The sequence below is a fragment of the Gymnoscopelus braueri genome (assembly GCF_963280865.1).
Source record: "Gymnoscopelus braueri genome assembly, chromosome: 9".
In the NCBI taxonomy this organism is placed as follows: Eukaryota; Metazoa; Chordata; class Actinopteri; order Myctophiformes; family Myctophidae; genus Gymnoscopelus; species Gymnoscopelus braueri.
Genome location: NC_137610.1, coordinates 51,408,212 through 51,432,654, shown reverse-complemented (window position 1 = coordinate 51,432,654; position 24,443 = coordinate 51,408,212). Strand labels below are relative to the sequence as shown.

Here is a 24,443-nt window from a genome sequence, read left to right as displayed (position 1 = left end):
AAAAGCTTCCATACGGATTGGTTCAAATTTAGATTATATCTATTTTTTTTTCGGATTGTAGCTTTGCTTTCAAACCTTTTCATTTAGCCTATATTAATAATTAAGATGAGCATTCCTCTTTAAATGTGTGATAGTCAAGAGAGTTGCATCGATGTAAAAGTGTATTAATTATTATAGTATGTAAAGTAGTTTTTTTTTTGCTACCTCTGCACTTTCACAATTTATTTTCTTAAATGTTTTATCCCACGATTTTGTAACCCATATTTTTTCACCCAGTGCCAATTGCCTATGTAATCATGGGCGCTACTCTCCCTCTGCCAGCCTAGGGAGAGCCCAAGCTGAAGCTCATGCCTCCTTCAATGCATGAGGAGCGAGCAGGCGGCTTCTTGTCACCCGACAGGGGGGGGAGTTTCCCTGGTTGGACGTAGCGCGTGGAAGGAACACGTTATTCCAACCAGTTGCTTTCCCCTCCATCAAGCGCCCTGGCTGGCCAGGGGGAGGCAGCACTTTCACAATTGACTTAAAAATGTGTTTTTGTATTATTTACCTGGACAGCCACATAGCTACATTTGCCCTGGAAGTCGTATGTCTGCTGGTCAAAGGTGCTGTGATGTCCGGTTCCATAGATAGTGCAGGTTCTTGGACATTTGTTCTGCGTGCATTCCCACTTCCCTCTGCCTCTGCAGGTGCTGCAAGGACGACAACAGTGAATCAAGCATATTTAACCTGATTTAGAACAGTGGTTCTCAACCTTATCAGGCCTCAACCCCCCAAAACTGGGACCCCCCCCCCCCCCCCACCCTCACAAGCACTTGGAATTGTAGGAGTTGAGGCATTACATTGTATTAGTTTGACTCGGTTCCACACAGAGGCGTCGCTAGGTCTCTACTAGGTTGGGGGCTTAGCCCCCCAGGCAACGGACAGGGTGTCCCCTCCCCCGCGCGCGCGCAATTTCTTTCGCGGATTTCGGCGGATTTGGGTACTTTTCTCCCTGTTTTTTGTTACTTTATTTCGGTTTTAGGGTTAGGGGTAGGGTTAGGTTAGGGTTAGATATTTAAAAAAAAAATTAAAATATTTTTTTATTTTATTTTATTTTATTTTTGGTGGCTTTGGATAAAACATTGGTGGCTATAGCCACCGAAGCCCCCGCGTAACGACGCCACTGGAACTTCCACAGATAAACATTGTGAAAATAAGCATTTGCCTCTTTCTTATATTATTTAACAATTTGGCAAATGTTTGACCAGTTGTTATAGCGTAGTTTGTCGATTACGTTTTCATTTCAAGGACTCCCCACATGAATATGCATTTGGCCACAGACCCGCCCCCCATCTGAAAATATTCTGTGACAGATTTGTGCTGTTGAAATGTTTCCAAAATATTCAAGATTTTTTTGAAAATAGCAGATCTACAAGCTCACAACGTGTCCCATTAGAAGCAGGTGTTGCATGTATTATTGTGTCCCATTAAAACAAGCCTACCAGGTGTCGCATGTATTATTGTGTCCCATTAAAACAAGCCTACCAGGTGTTGCGTGTATAATTGTGTCCCATTAAAAACAAGCCTATACCATGTGTTGCACTGGTACTGGATGTGTTTCCCGGGGGCGTAGCTGAATCCATGGTGCTGACAGGGACACAGTTCTGGTGTAACACAGTGACCTCTGCCATCCTCTACCAGCCCACTGGGACACTGGCAGCCTGACTCACACTCTGCAGAGAACTGGCAGAAACACAGGAAACACAGTCAATTCAAAAACAACCATAGAGTACCCAAGTCCTGACGTCACTCCTGGGACACGGATGTATTTCTTTCTATTGAAATTCCCATTGGAGAATCTTAGATCGCATCATATAAGAACTTTTATGACACGATCTAAAGATCGCATCATATAAGAACTTTTATGACGCGATCTAAAGATCGCATCATAAAAGTACTGGATAAATTAGTACTTTTTCACTGTCGGTTGATGCTTCATATCCATATGAGTAAAATCGCCCGGCTCATTTGTTTATTTTTGGAACACAGTTCTTATGCCACGATGCTATCGAGACCCTATGGTATTTTTTATTTTCATTTAAATCTTTATCCCGTGATTGTGTAACCCCATTTTTTCCACCCATGCAGTGCCAATTGTCTAAGTAATCCTTGCCGCTACACTCCCTCTGCCAACCTATTGTTATTATAAAGTCAGAGAGAGAGAAGGATGAGGCTGGCAGGGCACTGCGTCAGGCACCCGGACCTATAGTGGCAAGCAAACTCCCACATCTATAATTATTATTATTATTATTATAGTTAACTCACACAGTGGTCAGTGTCCAGGTTGGTGCAGCTAGGAGAACACTGTGGTCCCATGTCTCCACTGAGCGCTGTGGAGCAGTTGAAGAAGACCTTGGGGGCGGGGCAAGCTGGGACACAGAGACACACAGAGGTTAGATGTCTTCATCTCTGAAGTCATGGAGTGTAAAATATGAATATGTGACATTAAAGTAATACTAGGTAACGTTTTCAACAAAACTAAAGTTAAATTGTATATCTTTTGTGAGTGGCGAAAGTTTCACAACACCCACTCCATGAATTTCACCCCCGGAAGCCTTTTATTTATATATTTTCTATTGAACGCTGTCGGGGGGTACTTTCCCGGGAAAATGACGTCATCTGGCCGGAAAACGGAGGCGGAAATGCACTGGTTTCCTGTTTGGCCAGGAACTACCGCAACGGTTTCCTGTTTGGCCAGGAACTACCGCGCTAATAACAAAAAGGAACCTCACGCTGATTTTAAGAGAATGTAGGATTGGAAGATCGAAAAAGAACAGAAAAAGAAAGCACAGCTCATGGTAACTAATGCTCCACTGGCTAAGAGAAACGATCCGCAGATAGTATAAAACAATTAAAAGAACGCTTTTTGAAACGCTTCCGGCTTCCGGTGAAAACAAATGGAATTCTGGGTAATCGAGGACTACGGAAATTGTATGCAGTGACGGTAGTGACCAGCAGAGGTTGCTAAAAATCGTTATTTGTGAATCTGCATTGTACAACTTTAACTCACTGGATGAACGAGATCTCCACGAATGGCAGCGCAGCTTGCCGTTGGCACACACACTGGAGACAAAGATAATACAGAAACATAAGAAAACATTTGAATTGTACTTAAGTACAGTTTTGAGGTATTTTGACTTTATTGGAGTATTTCCCAATTTTCAGAACTTCACTTCTACTCTACTTGCCTCTCAGAGGCATCTATTGTACTCCTTTACAATTAATTGAAAACTTTAGTTACTAGTTACTCTGTAGATGTTGATTATTATTACAAAACATGCATTAACCACTTCAGCCCTATATATATTTTGGCCATTTGAAAATAGCCGATCTACAAGCTCACAATGCGTCGCGATGCTATTTTCAAAAGATGATTTTTTTTTTTAAAACTTGTGAAATGTGAATAATGAGTACTTTTACAGTTGAACTAACCAGTGCTCCTCTTTGATGCTGATGGATTTCCCCGGCTTGATGCGGACGTCGTTGTGGTAGCAGGGACACTTGGCCATGGGGACGCACGCGCCCTGGTCGTCCAGATACTGGCCGTCTGAGCAGGAGCAGCCATCTACTGGCAGGAAGCTGGAAGTGCAGCTGCTTTGCTGCTCCGAGGCCAGAGACCTGCAGGTCAGCTCACATCTCTGCAGCTGGTAGGAGAAGCTCTGAGAAGATGCGCAGCTCCTGGTGTATTTGTCTGTTGGGATGCACAATGAAGGGTTAAAGCAGGGGTGGGCAACTTTGATGATGCAGAGGGCCACTACATTTCCACACTCACTCCAGAGGGCCACATTGCATATACTGTCGGGCCATTCTATGTCACACAAAAGTAGCACAAATAGCCGATCTACAAGCTCAAAATGCGTCGCAGTTTTTGAACTTTTTAATTAGAATCCTTTTTTTTTTTTTTTTTTTTGGAATCCTGAAAAATAACATTTGTATTTAATTTCAAATGCATTTAGTTATACTTATGTTAACTTTATGAACTTAAATACCAATACATTGGACATAAAAAAGACAATAGGATTTTAATACTATAGTCTATATGTCACAGGGTGAATGGAGAACCAGGTAGATTGAAGACAGAGCGCTCGTTTTTAGGCACGGGGCTTCGGGGCGAGGCGGGGCTTTTCGAGATAGGGTTTATTAGCGAGGCTCGCGAGGAGGAGGAGGAGAAGGAGGACGCGGCACTGCGAGGCGGGGGTTTATTACGTGAGGCGAGGAGGAGCTCCTCCTCGCGAAATAAACCCTCCTCCTCCTCGGAGGAGGAGGAGAAGGAGAACGCAGAGAGGCGGGGCTTTGATGTGCCGACGCGGACCTGTCTTTTGTTGTTCCCCCCCACATAGCAACCAGGAAGCTACGCTAGGGGAACGCTGAACACGCGTGCACACGCACACGCTTGTCCACGACGGAGGCGCGCCGACAAGTGGAGCTTGAGGCCGAGGAAGCGCGCCCTCGCGCCTCCAGGCGCGAGTGCCCGCGCTGACCGGCCGATGCTCCACTTGTCGACTCAGCGCCGTTTGAGTTGTAAACCGATAGGGACAGAATAGTTCTTTTCATGGATCACTGTGTGTGTGTGTGTGTGTGTGTGTGTGTGTGTGTGTGTGTGTGTGTGTGTGTGTGTGTGTGTGTGTGTGTGTGTGTGTGTGTGACTGTGTGTGTGTGGTCGCAGCCATATATGTTTGTGCACAAGCCTGGCTTGTGGCTCCCTCTAGTGTTGCTTCTACAGAATTGCTGGGTGGGTGGTAAAAACGAACGCGCCTTCTTCAATCTACCTGGTTCTCCATTCACCCTGTAACATATATACTATTAGTTGCTACTAATATAGACTGAAGTAATTAAAGCGGGTCATGTTTGCAAGTTTGGAATTGTAACAGCTGAAATCAATAATATATCAGTATTCAGATATTAACCTGGGGGCCGCATTAGGTGAAGGTGGCCACTGGCGGCAACTGGCAACTGGCAACTGGCAACTGGCGGCCCCCGTGCCGCCAGTTGCACACGTGTACGTTAAAGGGACAGTTCCTGGTGTATTTGTCTGTTGAATTCTAATCACGAGCCGTAGCCCTCCTTTTATGTATTTTTGTCCCACTTCTGTGTAGCTTCAGATCCTTACCACACACGTGGTCTCTCCATCCCGTCAGGAACACTCCTTTAGAGGCACAAGCCCTCACGTAGGAGGAGAACACGGCACACATGCAGGACTCACTCCTCTCACAGTTACAGGTGGCATAGATGCAGCGCTGTAGAGGACGGAGGAGGATGGATTCAAACAGACCTGAATGCAGGATGGTTTAATAAAGCAGTAAGCCACGAGGAGGCCGTGGTTTTCCGTGGACTTTACGACGGCTAACCGCACCAATGCAACTAGTCGCAACTCCTTGCTACAAAACTGTTTTAAGGTCAGACCACACCAATGCAACTCCTTGCAACTGCCATTGGGGATAATGGTTGCAAGTAGTTGTAAGTAGTTGCAAGTAGTTGCATGTTGCAAGGAGTTAAATGGCGAATCCTTGGTGTGGAGTGGGCTTCATAGGTTACGTACGATAAAAAGCTGAGTGCTTCCGACCCTCTTCGCCGTTGTAAAATCCACAGTAATTTCTACAAGACACTATAGTCCCCTCGACTGGCAGCACAAACCAGGTACAAATGGAAGGTACCGAGTGTCCGGTCCGCGCCGCAGTATGTCTATGTTGGTTTAGTAGAACCTTTGCACATAGGAGCGCTCTAACCTCTAACCTCTCCATGTGAAAAACTACATCTCCAACCGTGATACATCCATGGAACGGCACAGTGAATATTGTAAACAAGATGTTGGCACATTGATACTGATACAAGCGGTCCTAGGTGTGTGTTTATCAAGGATTTTACCACGGTACTACGCCAATCAGATCGATTTGTTTTAGAAAACATCATAAAAGCAGAACTGAATGCAGTCAGACAACAGTGTGTTGAACAATACCTTGTAGTAGGTATCAGGATCAACAGAGTGTTGAACAATACCTTGTAGTAGGTGCCAGGGTCAACAGAGTGTTGAACAGTACCTTGTAGTAGGTGTCAGGGTCAACAGAGTGTTGAACAGTACCTTGTAGTAGGTGTCAGGATCAACAGAGTGTTGAACAGTACCTTGTAGTAGGTGTCAGGATCAACCGTGGCGTGGCACTGAGACAGCGTGCCGTTGGGTTTTCTCAGCAAGGAGCACCAGTGTTCAGCATACTTCTCTGAGGGAAGATGAACAGTGAACATCAGACAGACAGACAGACAGACAGACAGACAGACAGACAGACAGACAGACAGACAGACAGACAGACTAGTGTTGAAATTTTGATTCAGTTTTGGTCATAGTCTTTTGAATCAAATTCCATTTAGTTTTAGTCATATTTTAGTCATCTGAAATGTTGTTAGTCTAGTTTTAGCCGACTAAATCTACAGTTGATTTATAATAAAATAAATAAAATGTACTTTGGCGGTGCCTTGATGGCATCGTAATGGCTGACACCCGAGCGCAACCAACCATGAAATGACTTGTCTTTTAGTTCTACTGGATCTCTACTCCACTAGTGCCTCACTAACCCAGTGAGCCATAGTCGTCTATTAGACCTCTGTCTAAAACTGGGTTATAATTGGTCTAAAAGTGAACGTTTTTTCAACGTCTATTCTTAGCCTAGACGTTGATTAGCTGTTTTTTAAGCGTCTATATTTAGACCGTTTATATTATAAACGTCATTTCAACGGCTATGATATAGACGGTCTATATATAGACGCTTAAAAAACAGCTAATCAACGTCTAGGCTAAGAATAGACGTTGAAAAAACTTTCACTTTTATACCAATTATAATCCGGTTTTAGCCTAGCCCTTAGACGTATTTTAGACGTCTAATAGCCCCAAAAATGCTCAGTGGGAACATTTTTGTCTAGTTTTTATTTGTTGACAAAATTGTCAATATATTTAGTCTTAGTTTTAGTCATCGTAGCTTAGCTTTTATTTAGTTGACTTATTTAGTCAGTGAAAAAAGGTAGTCGACAGACATTTTTTTGTCATAGTTTTAGTCGACGAAACCAACACTGAGACAGAAAGACAGACAGACAGACAGACAGACAGACAGACAGACAGTGATTGATGGATGGATTGATTGCTTACCATTCTCCGTGCTGATGGCACAGGGGTCGTCCAGCCGGTCGGGTCGGTCCTGGCAGGTGGGGCTGCTCTTCCAGGAGTTGGCGAAGGAGGCGGCGGTGCCCTCCACCAGACCCTGTGGGCTCTTCATGTCATCACCCAGCGCCATGTTGTAGTTCCCACACAGACCTGAAACCACACCCACACTGTTATGTCATCACCCAGCGCCGTGTTGTAGTTCCCACACAGCACTGAAACCACACCCACACGGTTATGTCATCACCCAGCGCCGTGTTGTAGTTCCCACACAGCCCTGAAACCACACCCACACTGTTATGTCATCACCCAGCGCCATGTTGTAGTTCCCACTGAGGAAGAAGTTATATGGCTGCTTGTATCTAACCTTTATACTGCTCAAATTCTTTACTTAAGTAAAAGTATCAATACTGCAATATATAAATACTCTGTTACAAGGAAAAGTCCAGAATTCAAACGACACGACACCACACACACACACACACACACACACGCACACCACACACACACCACACACACCACACACACACACACCAGCCTGATCGCCAGAGAATTAGTATACATTGCACGGATCCAGTGCATGTCATTCGGTGCATAGTCGCCTAGAAACCCCGAAATTCCGTGCATATGTACGGCGAGTCCCACGGTGGGCGTAACCAGTCGCAACCCGGAAAACCCCGGAAGCAGAGCAGTCCCCACAACAAAATGTACGATTCTGTGCCTATCGGTGCATAACTCAAACGGCGCTGAGTAGGCACAAGGGAATGTCGCAACGTTCGGGACGGCAACTCGCTCGCTTTAGCTCGCTCGGTGGCCCCTTACGTGGCGACAATTCCCTTGAGACTGCGCGCCTCCGAAATGGTTCAGTCACAATGGGGGAGATGCGAGGCGGCTATGCACGGAATTTCGGGTTTTCCAGTTGTCTATGCACGGTATTTCAAAAACGTTCAAAGAGAACGTTTCCTCTGGCGATCGGGTTGCACACACACATACACACACACACACACACACACACACACACACACACACACACACACACACACACACACACACACACACACACACACACAGTAAATGTAATCCTCACCAGTGGCCTTGGTCTTGTAGGACTGATCCAGGGTCAGATAGACCTGCAGCACAGGGACATGCTGCACCTGCATCTGCAACCCGAAACTGGTCTGGAGCAAGATGTGAAAGGAGGAGGGCTGGAATACGTTGACGTCCGCTACAAACAAAGATACATATGAATTATAATATACACCATAATTAAAGTGGCACCACGTAACTGTTCTTTATGAATTAAAGGAATAGTTCAGCCAAAACATTACTTATTTTCTATCAATTACACACCCCATGAAGCCTTGAATTCAATTCATTAATCTATCCGGTAGGAGACACAAAGGAGTCTCTTTGTGTCTCCTACCGGAAATACACACGGTCATGAAATTATTGGCTTAGGAATGCGACAAAAAACTGTAAACTGTATAAAAATGTAATTTTGTCACAATTTTAGCACTTGCACAGGAGACACAGGTTCAAATCCAGGTTAGAACAGGAAAGTTACATATATAGTGTAGTGCAGCTTTAAGTGTTTTTGGTCTTGACAACTTTAACCCTTTAACCCCCAGGGCTCTGTATTTGATCCTCTCCTTCTTTCCCTTACACCAAAAATGTCCTCACAGAAAATAGCCTATCGACAGGCTCACGGCATGTCGCGTGACGCGTCGTGAGCTTGTAGTTCTGCGGTTTCTACCAAAATGTTTTCACATAATGTTGGCCTATTATGACATGCTGGCCAGAATGTGGATGTTGGTGGTTAAATGACATCAAATGAGAGATGTAGGTAATACAATACATTTTACAGTTTAACAATACATCCATAATAACATCCTACCTGTGTGGTATGGCAGTTTGATGCTCTGCGTGTTGTGTTTCACACTGCCGTCAGCCTTAAACGTCAACACCTGCAATCACAGCAAATGACAGTACGTTTATATTATACATATACATATTATACATAGAGACAGTGCTGGAAAAAGTACTCAAATGTTTTACTTAAGTAAAAGTATCAATACTGCAATGTAGAAGTACTTTGTTACAAGTAAAAGTCCGGATTTCAAAATTTACTTGAGTAAAAGTACAAAAGTATTGGTATTAAAATGTACTTAAAGTACCAAAAGTAAAAGTACTAAAATGTTTGAAAATAGTAGATCTACAAGCTCACAACGCGTCGCGATGCGATGCGTTGTGAGCTTGTAGATCGGCTATTTTCAAATAGCCTATGTATAAAATAGGGCTAAAGTGGTTAATGTATGTTTCATAATATCATAATTTATATTGAAAAGTAACTAAAGTTTTCAAATAATTGTAGTGAAGTAAAAGTACAATATTTGCCTCTGAGATGTAGTGGGATAGAAGTAAAAGTATTGTAAATTGGACATACTCAAGTAAAGTACAAATACCTAAAAATTTTACTTAAGTACAGTACTTAAGTAAATGTACTTAGTTACTTTCAACCATTGGTCTTTACAGATGAAAGATGATATGAACTTTAGTCTCTACAGATGAAAGATGATATAATGTCTTCTTTACTGATGAAAGATATGGATGCTTTACATTGTTTCTGTCGTTGTTCAGCAGGACGCTGACAGCCTTCACACACGTGTCGAACTCTGAGTTCACACATGGAACCAACTGGACCAGAACGGTGAACCTGGGCCCCGTAGAGTCCTGCAGTACACAACATAAGATGAGATTGACATTACATTACATTACGGTCATTTAGCAGATGCTTTTATCCAAAGCGACTTACAATAAGTGCATTCAACATAGGTAGGGAACAAAACTACTAATCACTTGAAGTGCAATCTCTTCTAAAACAAGCAGCTAAGAGTATACCTAGCGCTAAGGTAAAAGTGCAATATATCAGCTACCTACTTTCTTAAACAGATGAGACAAATAGGAAAATCAAATGAGCAAGAGCTAAAACCAATAAGTGTATCAAATAAACAAGATCCAATAAAAACAAGAGCTCGTACAAATAATTGACAACATGTAGGCAAGGCTGAGATAAAGGACGAGTTGACGCGAGCTGATAAAAATAATTCAAATAATAATAATAATAATACATAAAATTTATATAGCGCTTTTGTTATAGTACCCAGAGTCGCTTTACAACAAAACAAAACAAAATAAACAACTTTATTAAGAGAGAAAGTAATGTATTTTACCTTGCTCTCCACTCTAACAGTAATGGTATATATTTGACCCTGCTCTCCACTCTAACAGTAATGGTATATATTTGACCTTGCTCTCTACTCTAACAGTAATGGTATATATTTTACCTTGGGTTCCACCCTGGCCATGGTGTAGTAACAGTCTCCATGGAAGGTGAAGGTCTTCCCATCAAAGGTGGTGAAATGTGAACCCTCCTCAATAGAGCATGTAGACGGGCTGGGAAGGCTCTTACACGACCATCTGCCCTCTGAACATGTGCTGAAATATATAAAACATAATGTTATATTACCATCTGCCCTCAGTACATGCAGTGGTGGGAAAAGTACTCAAATGTTTTACTTAAGTAAAAGTATTAATACTGCAAGAAGTACTACGTTACAAGTAATAGTCCGGAATTCAAAATGTACTTGAGTAAAAGTGCAAAAGTATTGGTATCAAAATGTACTGAAAGTACCAAAAGTAAAAGTACTAAAATGTTTGAAAATAGCAGATCTACAAGCTCACAACGTGTCGCAATGCGACACGTTGTGAGCTTGTAGATCGTCTATTTTCAAATAGCCTAGTTATGAAATAGGACTAAAGTGGTAAATGTATGTTTTATAATGCAATGATTTATATCAGCAAAGTAACTAGTAACTAAAGTTTTCAAATAATTGTAGTGGAGTAAAAAGTACAATATTTGCCTCTGAGATGTAGTGGAGTAGAGGTAAAAGTATAGACAATTGGAAATACTCCAGTAAAGTAAAAGTACCTCAAAATTGTATTTAAGTACAGTACTTGAGTAAATGTACTTAGTTACTTTACACCACTGAGTACATATATGAAAAAAATATGAAACATATATTATTATGAAACAAGACAAATGATCCCAGAATCTCTTTAAACAAACCAGTCACTCCCAACATACATTATTTAATATGGTTATTTGTATGATGATGAAACATACCATTGTTCTCTGTCCGTTTGGAACACCTGACCAGGGTTGTAGACTTTGTCGTGTTTACATTGACATTCAGACTGAGGGATGCAGCCAGAGTGAGAGATGTCATCCAGCACCGTCCCTAGAGAGTAATATTAATATTAATATCATAAATACTGTCCCTATAAATTAATATATTATATATTATAAACACTGTCCCTGTAGTTTAATATACAATATATTATAAACTCTGTCCCTGTAGATTAATATACAATATATTATAAACACTGTCCCTGTAGATTAATATACAATATATTATAAACTCTGTCCTATAGATTAAATACACACATTAGAAAACACTGTCCCAATAGAGTACCGAAGGAGTGTGTGTGTGTGTGTGTGTGTGTGTGTGTGTGTGCGTGTGTGTGCGCGCGCGCGTGCATGCGTGCGTGCGTGCGTGTGTGAGCATGTGTGTGTGCGTGTGCGTCAGTGGTGGAAAAAGTACTCAAATGTTTTACTTAAGTAAAAGTATCAATACTGCACTGTAGAAGTACTCTGTTACAAGTAGTCCGGAATTCTAAATTTACTTGAGTAAAAGTACAGAAGTATTGGCATCAAAATGTACTTAAAGCACCAAAGTAAAAGTACAAAAATGTTTGAAAATAGCCGATCTACAAGCTCACAACGCGTCGCAAAGCGACGCGTTGTGAGCTTGTAGATCTGCTATTTTCAAATAGCCTACGTATAAAATAGGGCTGAAGTGGTTAATGTATGTTTCGTAATATCATAATTTATATCTGAAAAGTAACTAGTAACTAAAGTTTTCAAGTAATTGTAGTGGAGTAAAAGTACAATATTTGCCTCTGAGATGTAGTGGAGTAGAAGTAAAAGTATTGGAAATTGGAAATACTCAAGTAAAGTACAAATACCTAAAAATCGTACTTAAGTAAATGTACTTCGTTACTTTCCCCCACTGGTGTGCGTGCGCGCGCGTGTGCGCGCGCGTGTGCGTGTGTGTGTGTGTGTGTGTGTGTGCGTGGTTCTAACCTGCAGGACAGAAGCAGCCATCCATCTTGTGCTCCTCACACAGTGAGCTGGTGTCTGAGTGCGTGCACGTGTCCACGCACGGCGAGCCGCTCTCCTGGTACTGCATGTTGAACGGACACTGTCTGGCTGTAGAAACACACACAACATAACATTTAGAGAAGCAATAATATAAACCTGATTACAGAGAACCAAACAAACCCACTCTTTATATTGTATTGAATACACTTAAAGGGATATTTCACTTTCAAAAAAACTTTTGGTCATTTTATCGTCTACTCAGGCTTTTGTGAGCCCCCCGGACCGTTTTTAAGTTGCTTGATTCAGTATTTAGATATTTGATATTCATTTTATCAGACACGCCCCCTTCCTATACAAACCCATTATAACTTCAAACTCCATTTTTAACATGTTAGATTCATCACAAACACCCGTCCTTGGTTCAGGTGACTCACCCTGCCCTCCTAATACGCGAGTGGGCCGTGTTTTTTCCGATAACTTTTTTCATTTATTTTTTATATATTTTTTGGAAAATGGAAAAAATTAAATACAATAAAAAAATAAAATAAAATAAATGAAAAAAGTAATCGAAAAACCACGGCCCCCTCACGTATTAGGAGGGCAGGGTGAGTCAGCAGAACCAAGGACGGGTGTTTTTGATGAATCTAACGGGTTAAAAATGGAGTTTGAAGTTATAATGGGTTTGTATAGGAAGGGTGCGTGTCTGATAAAATGATTATCAAATATCTGAATACTAAATCAATTAACTTAAAAACGGTCTGGGGGGCTCTCAAAAGCCTGAGTAGACGATAAAATGACCCAAAGTTTTTTTGAAAGTGAAATATCTATCTATATATGTAAGGGCCTGGTTGAGTTCAAAACTATGTACAGAGCAAAAAATCACACCCAGTGTGAAGAGAGTGGTGCCTTTCATGAGTTCATTTCATTAAGCTATTAGCCTAAGACTGCTTTAAAATAACTTTATATTGGCAGAAACATCTTTTAAATATTTTAACTCACTTAAGTTACTTTTAAGTACTTTTAAGTATGTTTACTCAAATTGTAGAGCGGTCATTTTAGTGTGTGTGTGTGTGTGTGTGTGTGTGTGTGTGTGTGTGTGTGTGTGTGTGTGTGTGTGTGTGTGTGTGTGTGTGTGTGTGTGTGTGTGTGTGTGTGTGTGTGTGTGTTGCACTCCTGTTTGTGTATAATTAGTGTAACTAGCCTGGGCAGCATATCTTTTCGGGTCTATGATCCCATAGATATAGAAACCTAGATACCTCATTGGCCTCTGCAGTTCGTTGGAGCAACTCGTATCGCGGCCGCCATTTTCGCGTAGGCAAACGGACACTCAAAGTGACTACTGGCCAATCACAGCGCTCACAGCGCATTGACTACTGGCCAATCACAGTGCGTCTTTTCTAAGACCTGTCAGAATCTAGTTGTCCCGCCCCCACCTGCCTCTGATTGGCCTACCGAACGCCCCCTTCTGTGACACACGCGGAAGCTTCAGGGAAGCTTTCCTACGCTAGAATGGCCCCCGTGATACCAATGCCTCAGAGCCGAAGGAGGCGTCTACCTTTATATGTCTATGTATGATCCGGTCGGGAGCGGAAGTAACTCTACGTCACCAGGCACGTCATCCGCGTCATCAAGCGGCCGGATGGGCAGAGCCGGAAAGACCTCACCCTGACTCACCCCAAAATAGGTCCGTCCTAATAAAATCCTTCATGCGGCATGGTTTAGCTTATTTTTTAAATATAAATGTGCGTGCACTATCCGGAGACTATTCAGCGTCTGTATTATCCCATGGGGAAATTCTATTCCATTTAAATAGGGATTGGGGAACCAAAACAAAGCGGCACCGCAAAACCGGATGGGCAAAATCCGGTAAAAGATTTTTTTTCTTTTTTCTTTTTTCAGTAGGCGTGGCCTAGACCGGATCATATGGGTATTTAGTAACGCATACCAGGCTTTCCTCCGAGGTGGAAAGACTGGTGACGCGAGGTTAAGTGGTTGCATCTTTGTGTTGCAATCAGCCGCAGCTGTTGAGGTCGTGCTCAAACGGACGGATGGACAGACCCACACACAAAATCAGTCCTTGGAGTGGCTATAGCACAACTCAAAAATCACACCCAGTGAAGTGAGTGGTGTCTCCTATTTGTGTTTAATTAGTGTAACTGGTTGCATCTTTGTGTTGCAATCAGCTGCAGCTGTTGTTGCCGTGTGCATACATACACGCAGACCCATAGATATATATAAAGGCTAGATGGCTCAAGGGGGCGGTGCAAGCGTAGCTCAACCGCGGCCATCTTTCATAACATTATGTCTATGGTGCATATACTTTGAAATAACCATAGCGTGCTCAATTTTCATCCGATTTTCAAACGGTTTGGTGTGTTGTAAACACCAAAGATGTAGTTATGATACTGCATACTTATAATTATAATCATGTTTTTTTTTTAAATATAATTTTAAGTATGCAGTATCATAACTACATCTTTGGTGTTTACAACACACCAAACCGTTTGAAAATCGGATGAAAATTGAGCACGCTATGGTTATTTTAAAGTATATGCACCATAGACATAATGTTATGAATGACTGTTTCAAGATGGCCGCCATGTGGCAACGTCGTACTCCATTGGCCAGCAGCGCGGGTGAGTCATCTCGCCTTTATATATATATCTATGCGCAGACCCACACACTCACAGCCACACAGTCACTTGAAGGAGTGGTTGGCACCACTCAAAAACAGTTACCAAACCGTATCCAGGGGTTGTTTCAATTGAGGGAAATATGAATTAAGAGGAAAGTATATGTTTTTGTTTTTTTTAATGGTAAGAACCGGTGGTGGAAAATGTACTGCATTTTTTTTACTTAAGTAAAAGTATCAATACTGCAATGCAGAAATACTCTGTTACAAATAAAAGTCTGGAATTTTTCTAAAATTCTAAAAATTCTAAAGTAAAAGTACAAAAGTATTGGCATCAAAATATAGTAGGCTACCAAAAGTAAAAGTACAAAAATATTTGAAAATAGCAGATCTACAAGCTCACAACGCGTCGCATCGTGACGCGTTGTGAGCTTGTAGATCGGCTATAGAAAAAAGGTATAAAATAGGGCTAAAGAGGTTAATGTATGTTTTATAATATAATAATTTATATCTGAAAAGTAACTAGTAACTAAAGTTTTCAAGTAATTGTAGTGGAGTAAAAGTACAAAATTTGCCTCTGAGGTGTAGGCCCAGTGGAGTAGAAGTAAAAGTACTGAAATTGGAAATACTCTAGTAAAGTAAAAAAAATACCAACAATCTTTGCTCAAGTACAGTTCTTGAGTAAATGTACTCCTTTACTTTGCACCACCGAGTATAACTCACCACAGAAGCCTGGCCTCCTCCAGTCTGCAGGCTGACCTCCTGCATGGGAGCACTGGCGTGAATACTCCCCCAGGGTGTGGCATACGCAGCCCTGCCTCTGGGTGGTGCTGTTGCTGCTGTTTTTCTCCTCCTCCTCACACGCACACATGTCCTGCACGCACGTCTGAATGTAGGGCTCCGCGCTCAGCACAGATCTGCAAGACCTCCACGACTCTGTGGACCACAGGCGCTCACACACACCTCTCTGAGAGAGAGAGAGAGAGAGAGAGAGAGAGAGAGAGAGAGAGAGAGAGAGAGAGAGAGAGAGAGAGAGAGAGAGAGAGAGAGAGAGAGAGAGAGAGAGAGTGTTTGGGCTTGTTTCTGAAGTATAGTTGCTTATTTGAGCTTGCTTTCAAGATTCTTTTTGAAAATAGTTGATATAGGGTCAAGTGGTGAAACTGGTCGCTTCTTTTGCGCTTCTTTTCATCGACCTGGTCGCTTGTTTCACTCACATAATCTGGCAACACCGGAGCTAGCTCGAACCAAACCTTTACATCCCCTCTCCCCCCCTCTTCACTACCCCACGCCTATCGACAGCTCTACCAGTCGGCCCAACGACCGAACCTGCTCGGTTTGTCATCCACGGAAATCTGCGAGTCCCGACCGACGACACAGTGCTATCGACGACAGGTTGTCGGCAAGAGACGCTTTCCAGCGCTTTGCAACTCTGAAGTCGGCCCAAAATTGGTGAGGTGGAGAGCTGCCTTAAAGGTTCTATGACATTCAGTTTCACTTTTTTTATTTTTATGTTTTTTGGGGGGTTTTATGACCTCAATTAGACCCAAAAAATCTGAACTTTGAACATTCAGTGGATTTTCTGTGGTCTGGGGTTTTCTGAATACTTAGGCTGAAAAGTGATTGGCCCTTGGACAGTGAAGTCACAGGCCATTAATCCCACCCACTCTCCTCCTCGCCCCTCCCCTATCCTTTTCTTGGGGGGGGGGGGGGGGGGGCGGAGCAGAGGTGATGATTGACAGGCAAAATCCCTCTTTTTTCATTGCAGTTGAAAAGGCTTTAGAAATGTGAGAGAAAAACACCTGCAATGGCTCACTGGAGTGGAATTTTCAGTTAAAACCTTTTATACACGTTTGAAGACCATGACAAACACTTTTAATGTGTTGTAAAACTGAATGTCATGAAAGCTTTAAAGCCTCATAAACATGCTGAGATGTTTGGGAGGGACCTGGGAGTGGAATCTTTTATAAAAGGTCCATAGGAAGTCAAATCAATCAATCATCAAAACATCTTAGTCAGAGAACGGTCACAGACAGAATGTATAGGTTGTGGACCCCCCCTCCACTACAAACGGGGGTCCGTGGTCGTTGAAGTGAATACTTACAAACTCCTGACAGGGGTCCACGAGGGTCTCAGCATCGTCCGTTTCATCTTCCTCTTCGTAAGGGTCTTCACACTCATCCTCAGCACGATGAACCCTCTGTCTGTTACCGAACTCTACCGGAGGAATCCTGCGATCTGCATTATGAATATGTAAATTAGTATCATAAACCAAACCTTAACGTGCTTTATCCACTAAGACCGGGAACGCATCTGTGTCATTTTTAGATTTCTTTGGCTGTTAAAAAAATAGCAGATATAAAAGCTCATGAGCTTGTAGATCTGCAGTTTATTTTTTTAATCGTGAAAATTTGTCCAAATCTATGGATAGATATTCTACAAATGTCTTCTAAATCCTAACCGTTTTTTGAAAACACGTATGTTGCTATATCAGTGGTTCCCAAACTTTTTCATGTCAAGGACCCCCAAAATTATATGTATTTGGCCACAGACCCCTATCTCAAAATATGTTGTTCCATGGACCCCCAGAAACACACACACACACACACACACACACACACACACACACACACACACACACACACACACACACACACACACACACACACACACACACACACACACACACACACACACACACACACACACACACACACACACACACACACACACACACACACACCTTTATGAATGAACTCGTTGTCGACCACACCGTTGAAGTCTCCACACAGACCACAGGTACGATTAGCAAACTCTGGATCCAGCTCCACCTAGAAGTACAGCATAGATACATTAAAGGGACAGTTCACCCCTAAAATGACTTTTTTTCTATCAATCAGTCACCCCATGGAGACTTGAATTTATGGATTTTTTTTTTGTTTTTGTCTCATTCCTAAGACAATAATTTGATGACCGGTAGGAGACACAAAGAGTCTCCTTTGTGTCTCCTACCGGAACCGCTGCCTACCGGTCCGCTGGTCATCACATTTTTGGCTTAGGAATGACAAGTACGATTGGCAAACTCTGGAGGGAGAGTACTAATGTAAATGATTGTATTTGTATGTCATTGTATGTTGTACTGTACCATGACCGCATCATCTCCGTTCCACATGATGGTGATTCCAGCTCTGGCCTGTAGTTTGGTGTAAACGGCATTTCTCTCCAGCTGGATTCCTCCATCATAGTACGGCAAGTCAATGCTAGGAGGAAACAACACATATTTATTCAGTGGTGGAAAAAAGTACTACATTTTTTCACTTAAGTAAAAGTATCAATACTGCAATGTAAAAAAATACTCTGTTACAAGAAAAAGTACAAAAGTATTGGTATAAAAATGTACTTAAAGTACCAAAAGTAGAAAGCACTCATTGTGCAGAATGTCCCATTTCACAAGTTTTCAAATGTAATGTAATGTATATAGAGCTGAAGTGGGTAATATGTTTCGTAATAATAATTACAATCTGCTAAGTAACTAAAGTTTTCAAATAATTGTAGTGGAGTAAAAGTACAATATTTGCCTCTGAGATGTAGTGGAGTAGAAGTAAAAGTACTGAAAATTGGAAATACTCCAGTAAAGTAAAATTACTGATAAAGATTGTACTTAAGTGCAGTACTTGAGTATAAGTACTAGTTGCTTTACACCACTGATAGCAACACTTATTTAATCAACCATAAATAAATACATAAATACATAAAAATAGATTTTAAAATCAAAATTACAATTAAAATTAATAGCGCTTAACTTACGGCTTTCCGTTGACAGTGACGGTGTCGTTGGACATGTGGAAGGTGACGTCGTTGACGGCTCCCAGCAGGTAGAGGACTCTGGAGCGCCCCCTCCTGACGTGGAGGGAGAAGCGCTGGTAGGTGTCGTGGCAGTCGGACACCAGGTTGTACTCACACTGACCGGGGAACTGGAACACTGAGCCGTCAAACGTCTTGTAGTGCTGCCTGCCCCACGCGCTGCAGATGCTGCTCACATGGTTCTGAGCTGCAGACCGACAAAACCAGGACAGAAACTTATTGAGACTGTTGTGTGAAAACCATAAGAATAGTAGACTACAAATATAGGCCATTTGTAGTTTTGGGGTGAATAATAGGAGAATTCCAAAGGTTACCGCCAGATATACACGGCTGGAAAGAAGCCATGCATGGTTATGACATTTATGTAACGACAACCGAATTGGGGATGAGTTTCATGCTTTGTTTGAGTGCAAGAATGTTAGCATTATGAATTTTAGACAAACATTATCTGCCAAAGTACTTTAACTTACCCTTGAATTAATCGTATTACTGCAATCTGATAAGCAATTCGATAAGCCAAAAGTTATTTGCAAATCGGGTGCTTTTCTGAAAAAATATTCTACATAGGTTTTCAGTCATGCCTTTTGCTACGTCTCTACGAATATTGTTATGTATTGTATTTACTGTCTATTTATGAATCTGTGCTCCATACCATGTGAACATAGTCTTGAGTTAAAGAAATGATGATGATGATGATCATGACAACTGACACAATAAGTTAACAGTGATTTAATGTGATTTTTGTTTGTCAGTAACAATTAATCCTACCCACTTTTATACATGAATAAGCAGGATTCGATTGTTAACAAATCATAACTACTTAAACCACACTTCATCATACGAAAAAGAGCAAATACATTTGCTGTTCAACGTGTCACATTTGATACTTTTGAAAACAATTAAATAATGGCTTTTAAGTTTTAGAACATTTTAGAACATCACAATGTAGTCATTTATCAGACACTCTTTATCCAGAGCAACTGACAATAAGCAAGGTAAAAACATACATAGAATGCAGAGAGACAGTGTAGTGTCTCAGTAAACTATAGGATCATAGAATGCAGAGAGACAGTGTAGTGTCTCAGTAAACTATAGGATCATAGAATACAGAGAGACGGTGTAGTGTCTCAGTAAACTATAGGATCATAGAATACAGAGAGACAGTGTAGTGTCTCAGTAAACTATAGGATCATAGAATACAGAGAGACGGTGTAGTGTCTCAGTAAACTATAGGATCATAGAATACAGAGAGACGGTGTAGTGTCTCAGTAAACTATAGGATCATAGAATACAGAGAGACAGTGTAGTGTCTCAGTAAACTATAGGATCATAGAATACATAGACAGTGTAGTGTCTCAGTAAACTATAGGATCATAGAATACAGAGAGACAGTGTAGTGTCTCAGTAAACTATAGGATCATAGAATACAGAGACAGTGTAGTGTCTCAGTAAACTATAGGATCATAGAATACAGAGAGACAGTGTAGTGTTTCAGTAAACTATAGGATCATAGAATACAGAGAGACGGTGTAGTGTCTCAGTAAACTATAGGATAATAGAATACAGAGAGACAGTGTAGTGTCTCAGTAAACTATAGGATCATAGAATACAGAGACAGTGTAGTGTCTCAGTAAACTATAGGATCATAGAATACAGAGAGACAGTGTAGTGTCTCAGTAAACTATAGGATCATAGAATACAGAGAGACAGTGTAGTGTCTCAGTAAACTATAGGATCATAGAATACAGAGAGACAGTGTAGTGTCCCAGTAAACTATAGGATCATAGAATACAGAGAGACAGTGTAGTGTTTCAGTAAACTATAGGATCATAGAATACAGAGACAGTGTAGTGTCTCAGTAAACTATAGGATCATAGAATACAGAGAGACGGTGTAGTGTCTCAGTAAACTATAGGATCATCGAATACAGAGAGACGGTGTAGTGTCTCAGTAAACTATAGGATCATAGAATACAGAGAGACGGTGTAGTGTCTCAGTAAACTATAGGATCATAGAATACAGAGAGACGGTGTAGTGTCTCAGTAAACTATAGGATCATAGAATACAGAGAGACGGTGTAGTGTCTCAGTAAACTATAGGATCATAGAATACAGAGAGACAGTGTAGTGTCTCAGTAAACTATAGGATCATAGAATACAGAGAGACAGTGTAGTGTCTCAGTAAACTATAGGATCATAGAATACAGAGAGACAGTGTAGTGTCTCAGTAAACTATAGGATCATAGAATACAGAGAGACGGTGTAGTGTCTCAGTAAACTATAGGATCATAGAATACAGAGAGACGGTGTAGTGTCTCAGTAAACTATAGGATCATAGAATACAGAGAGACAGTGTAGTGTCTCAGTAAACTATAGGATCATAGAATACAGAGAGACGGTGTAGTGTCTCAGTAAACTATAGGATCATAGAATACAGAGAGACGGTGTAGTGACTCAGTAAACTATAGGATCATAGAATACAGAGAGACGGTGTAGTGTCTCAGTAAACTATAGGATCATAGAATACAGAGAGACGGTGTAGTGTCTCAGTAAACTATAGGATCATAGAATACAGAGACAGTGTAGTGTCTCAGTAAACTATAGGATCATAGAATACAGAGAGACGGTGTAGTGTCTCAGTAAACTATAGGATCATAGAATACAGAGAGACAGTGTAGTGTCTCAGTAAACTATAGGATCATAGAATACAGAGAGACGGTGTAGTGTCTCAGTAAACTATAGGATCATAGAATACAGAGAGACGGTGTAGTGTCTCAGTAAACTATAGGATCATAGAATACAGAGAGACGGTGTAGTGTCTCAGTAAACTATAGGATCATAGAATACAGAGAGACGGTGTAGTGTCTCAGTAAACTATAGGATCATAGAATACAGAGACAGTGTAGTGTCTCAGTAAACTATAGGATCATAGAATACAGAGAGACAGTGTAGTGTCTCAGTAAACTATAGGTTCATAGAATACAGAGAGACAGTGACAGTGTAGTGTCTCAGTAAACTATAGGATCATAGAATACAGAGAGACAGTGTAGTGTCTCAGTAAACTATAGGATCATAGAATACAGAGAGACAGTGTAGTGTCTCAGTAAACTATAGGATCATAGAATACAGAGAGACAGTGTAGTGTCTCAGTAAACTATAGGATCATAGAATACAGAGAGACAGTGTAGTGTCTCAGTAAACTATAGGATCATAGAATACAGAGAGACGGTGTAGTGACTCAGTAAACTATAGGATCATAGAATACAGAGAGACGGTGTAGTGTCTCAGTAAACTATAGGATCATAGAATACAGAGAGACGGTGTAGTGTCTCAGTAAACTATAGGATCATAGAATACAGAGACAGTGTAGTGTCTCAGTAAACTATAGGATCATAGAATACAGAGAGACGGTGTAGTGTCTCAGTAAACTATAGGATCATAGAATACAGAGAGACAGTGTAGTGTCTCAGTAAACTATAGGATCATAGAATACAGAGAGACGGTGTAGTGTCTCAGTAAACTATAGGATCATAGAATACAGAGAGACGGTGTAGTGTCTCAGTAAACTATAGGATCATAGAATACAGAGAGACAGTGTAGTGTCTCAGTAAACTATAGGATCATAGAATACAGAGACAGTGTAGTGTCTCAGTAAACTATAGGATCATAGAATACAGAGAGACGGTGTAGTGTCTCAGTAAACTATAGGATCATAGAATACAGAGACAGTGTAGTGTCTCAGTAAACTATAGGATCATAGAATACAGAGAGACAGTGTAGTGTCTCAGTAAACTATAGGATCATAGAATACAGAGAGACAGTGTAGTGTCTCAGTAAACTATAGGATCATAGAATGCAGAGAGACGGTGTAGTGTCTCAGTAAACTATAGGATCATAGAATACAGAGAGACAGTGTAGTGTCTCAGTAAACTATAGGATCATAGAATGCAGAGAGACGGTGTAGTGTCTCAGTAAACTATAGGATCACAGGTAAACCAAGAACCTAGCATCAGTCTAAACAATATACTATCAAAATAAAAATCTGTACATTGAAACTGTAGAAACTATTGGATGCCAGATCAACAAATGAGCTTGGCATCTGTCTGAATAGTGACAACACAGCAATGTGTGTGGGGAGGCATCAATTGGCATAACGACAAAACAAAATTGGTCAAAAGTGAAAAGAAAGACGCTACGGGCCGGGGTTGAGTCAAGAGATGGAAAGTTATCAGTTATGCCAGATTGTGCCAAAAGAAACAGGCAGCCAGGTCCACGAAAACAAGCCCAAAAACAAGCGAACGGTTTTACCACTTTAAACACTATAATATAATAAAGGACAAATCAGTCACCGGAAGCGAGGACTTGTGTTTTCAATGAGCCTAACGTGGTTAACGTGGAATTTTAAATTAAAGCGGGTTATTATTATCAATAATACATCAAATATCAAAATATTGAATCAAGCAACTTTTAAAACTGTGTACGTTTAGAGCGTTGTCGGCACAACAACCACGTTGGAGGTTATGAGGGTGTGAGGGATGCATGATACAGGGGCGTCACAGGGGGGGTGTAAGTGGGACTGAGTTACTAGGGCCCCAGAAAAAAATAAATAAAAAATTGTCCCCAGGGCCCAGAATTTGGTGTTACGCCCCTGCATGATGACCACGAACATAATATTTAGTGGAATTGTCCAAAAATAGGCCCACTGGCCCAGGAGTGTTTTAAAGTTAAATAACCTTTTTTAAAACTAACACATGTGAGTAACAATGGATCTTACCTTGTCTGGCTTGTACTACGGTGGTGCTCCAGGTGAGAGAGGCGGCCACTAGGACCCAGCAGATCCATGACTCCATGACTGCTGTCTGTCTGTCTGTCTGCCTGTCTGCCTGTCAGCTGTGCCACTCCACGGCCAATCGCTGCCTCTTATACTGGACCACCTTACAGGAAGTCCCGCCCCCCTCCTCTGACGCTCTGCTCCAGTCTTCTTATCTTAATTGACACACACACACACTACCAGTGCGTCTACCAGCTGTTTGACGTGTGAATGACAGGTTGATCATTAACAGCCAGCATCCTGCATCCCGATGAAGAAATGAATATGATTCAAGAATCATGACGAAGACATTAACACATTCGATCAGGGATAGGGATAGGGATTTAGATTTTAGCTATAGCCTTTGTTTTGCACTTAGCAGACCTGCAAACTCATAGCGCTATGATCTTGTATGTAGATCTGCAATTTTTGAATATATATATATATTGTAAAGCGAACATTTGTAACTCAAATCTGTGTTTCTGGGGGTCCCTGGAACAAAACAAATTGAGATGGGGGTCCGCGGCCAAATACATATCATTTTGGGCGTCCTTGACATGGAAAAGTTTGAGCACCACTGATATTATAGCAACATAAGGTTTTCAGAAAACTGTTAGGATTTAGATGACAAATCTAAATGCGTTCCGGGATTGAATGAGTTAATAGAGGATGTTTTCAACCAGTGGTCCGGGGACCACCAGTGGTCCTTGAGGGAGTACCAGGGGGGGTCCCCA

At 41.4% G+C, this 24,443-nt stretch overlaps 1 protein-coding gene across 1 annotated transcript in view; it reads right to left on the bottom strand.

The window, feature by feature from the left end:
* The window catches only part of LOC308091601 (uncharacterized protein), a gene marked incomplete at its 5' end in the record, with an annotated part of 60,873 nt that extends 37,124 nt beyond the window's left edge, over positions 1-23,749 (bottom strand). Inside the window, 20 exons of the mRNA XM_080437263.1 lie at positions 548-689; positions 1,571-1,722; positions 2,305-2,408; positions 3,050-3,102; positions 3,472-3,730; positions 5,150-5,276; positions 6,160-6,254; positions 7,175-7,339; positions 8,274-8,411; positions 9,081-9,150; positions 9,803-9,916; positions 10,531-10,681; positions 11,370-11,484; positions 12,390-12,515; positions 15,763-15,892; positions 17,141-17,274; positions 17,780-17,867; positions 18,182-18,296; positions 18,844-19,087; positions 23,674-23,749. Of these exons, the coding sequence (XP_080293389.1) occupies positions 548-689; positions 1,571-1,722; positions 2,305-2,408; positions 3,050-3,102; positions 3,472-3,730; positions 5,150-5,276; positions 6,160-6,254; positions 7,175-7,339; positions 8,274-8,411; positions 9,081-9,150; positions 9,803-9,916; positions 10,531-10,681; positions 11,370-11,484; positions 12,390-12,515; positions 15,763-15,892; positions 17,141-17,274; positions 17,780-17,867; positions 18,182-18,296; positions 18,844-19,087; positions 23,674-23,749 (2,598 nt within the window). The remainder of the gene's footprint in view (positions 1-547; positions 690-1,570; positions 1,723-2,304; positions 2,409-3,049; positions 3,103-3,471; positions 3,731-5,149; positions 5,277-6,159; positions 6,255-7,174; positions 7,340-8,273; positions 8,412-9,080; positions 9,151-9,802; positions 9,917-10,530; positions 10,682-11,369; positions 11,485-12,389; positions 12,516-15,762; positions 15,893-17,140; positions 17,275-17,779; positions 17,868-18,181; positions 18,297-18,843; positions 19,088-23,673) is intronic.
* Positions 23,750-24,443: the final 694 nt, after the last annotated feature.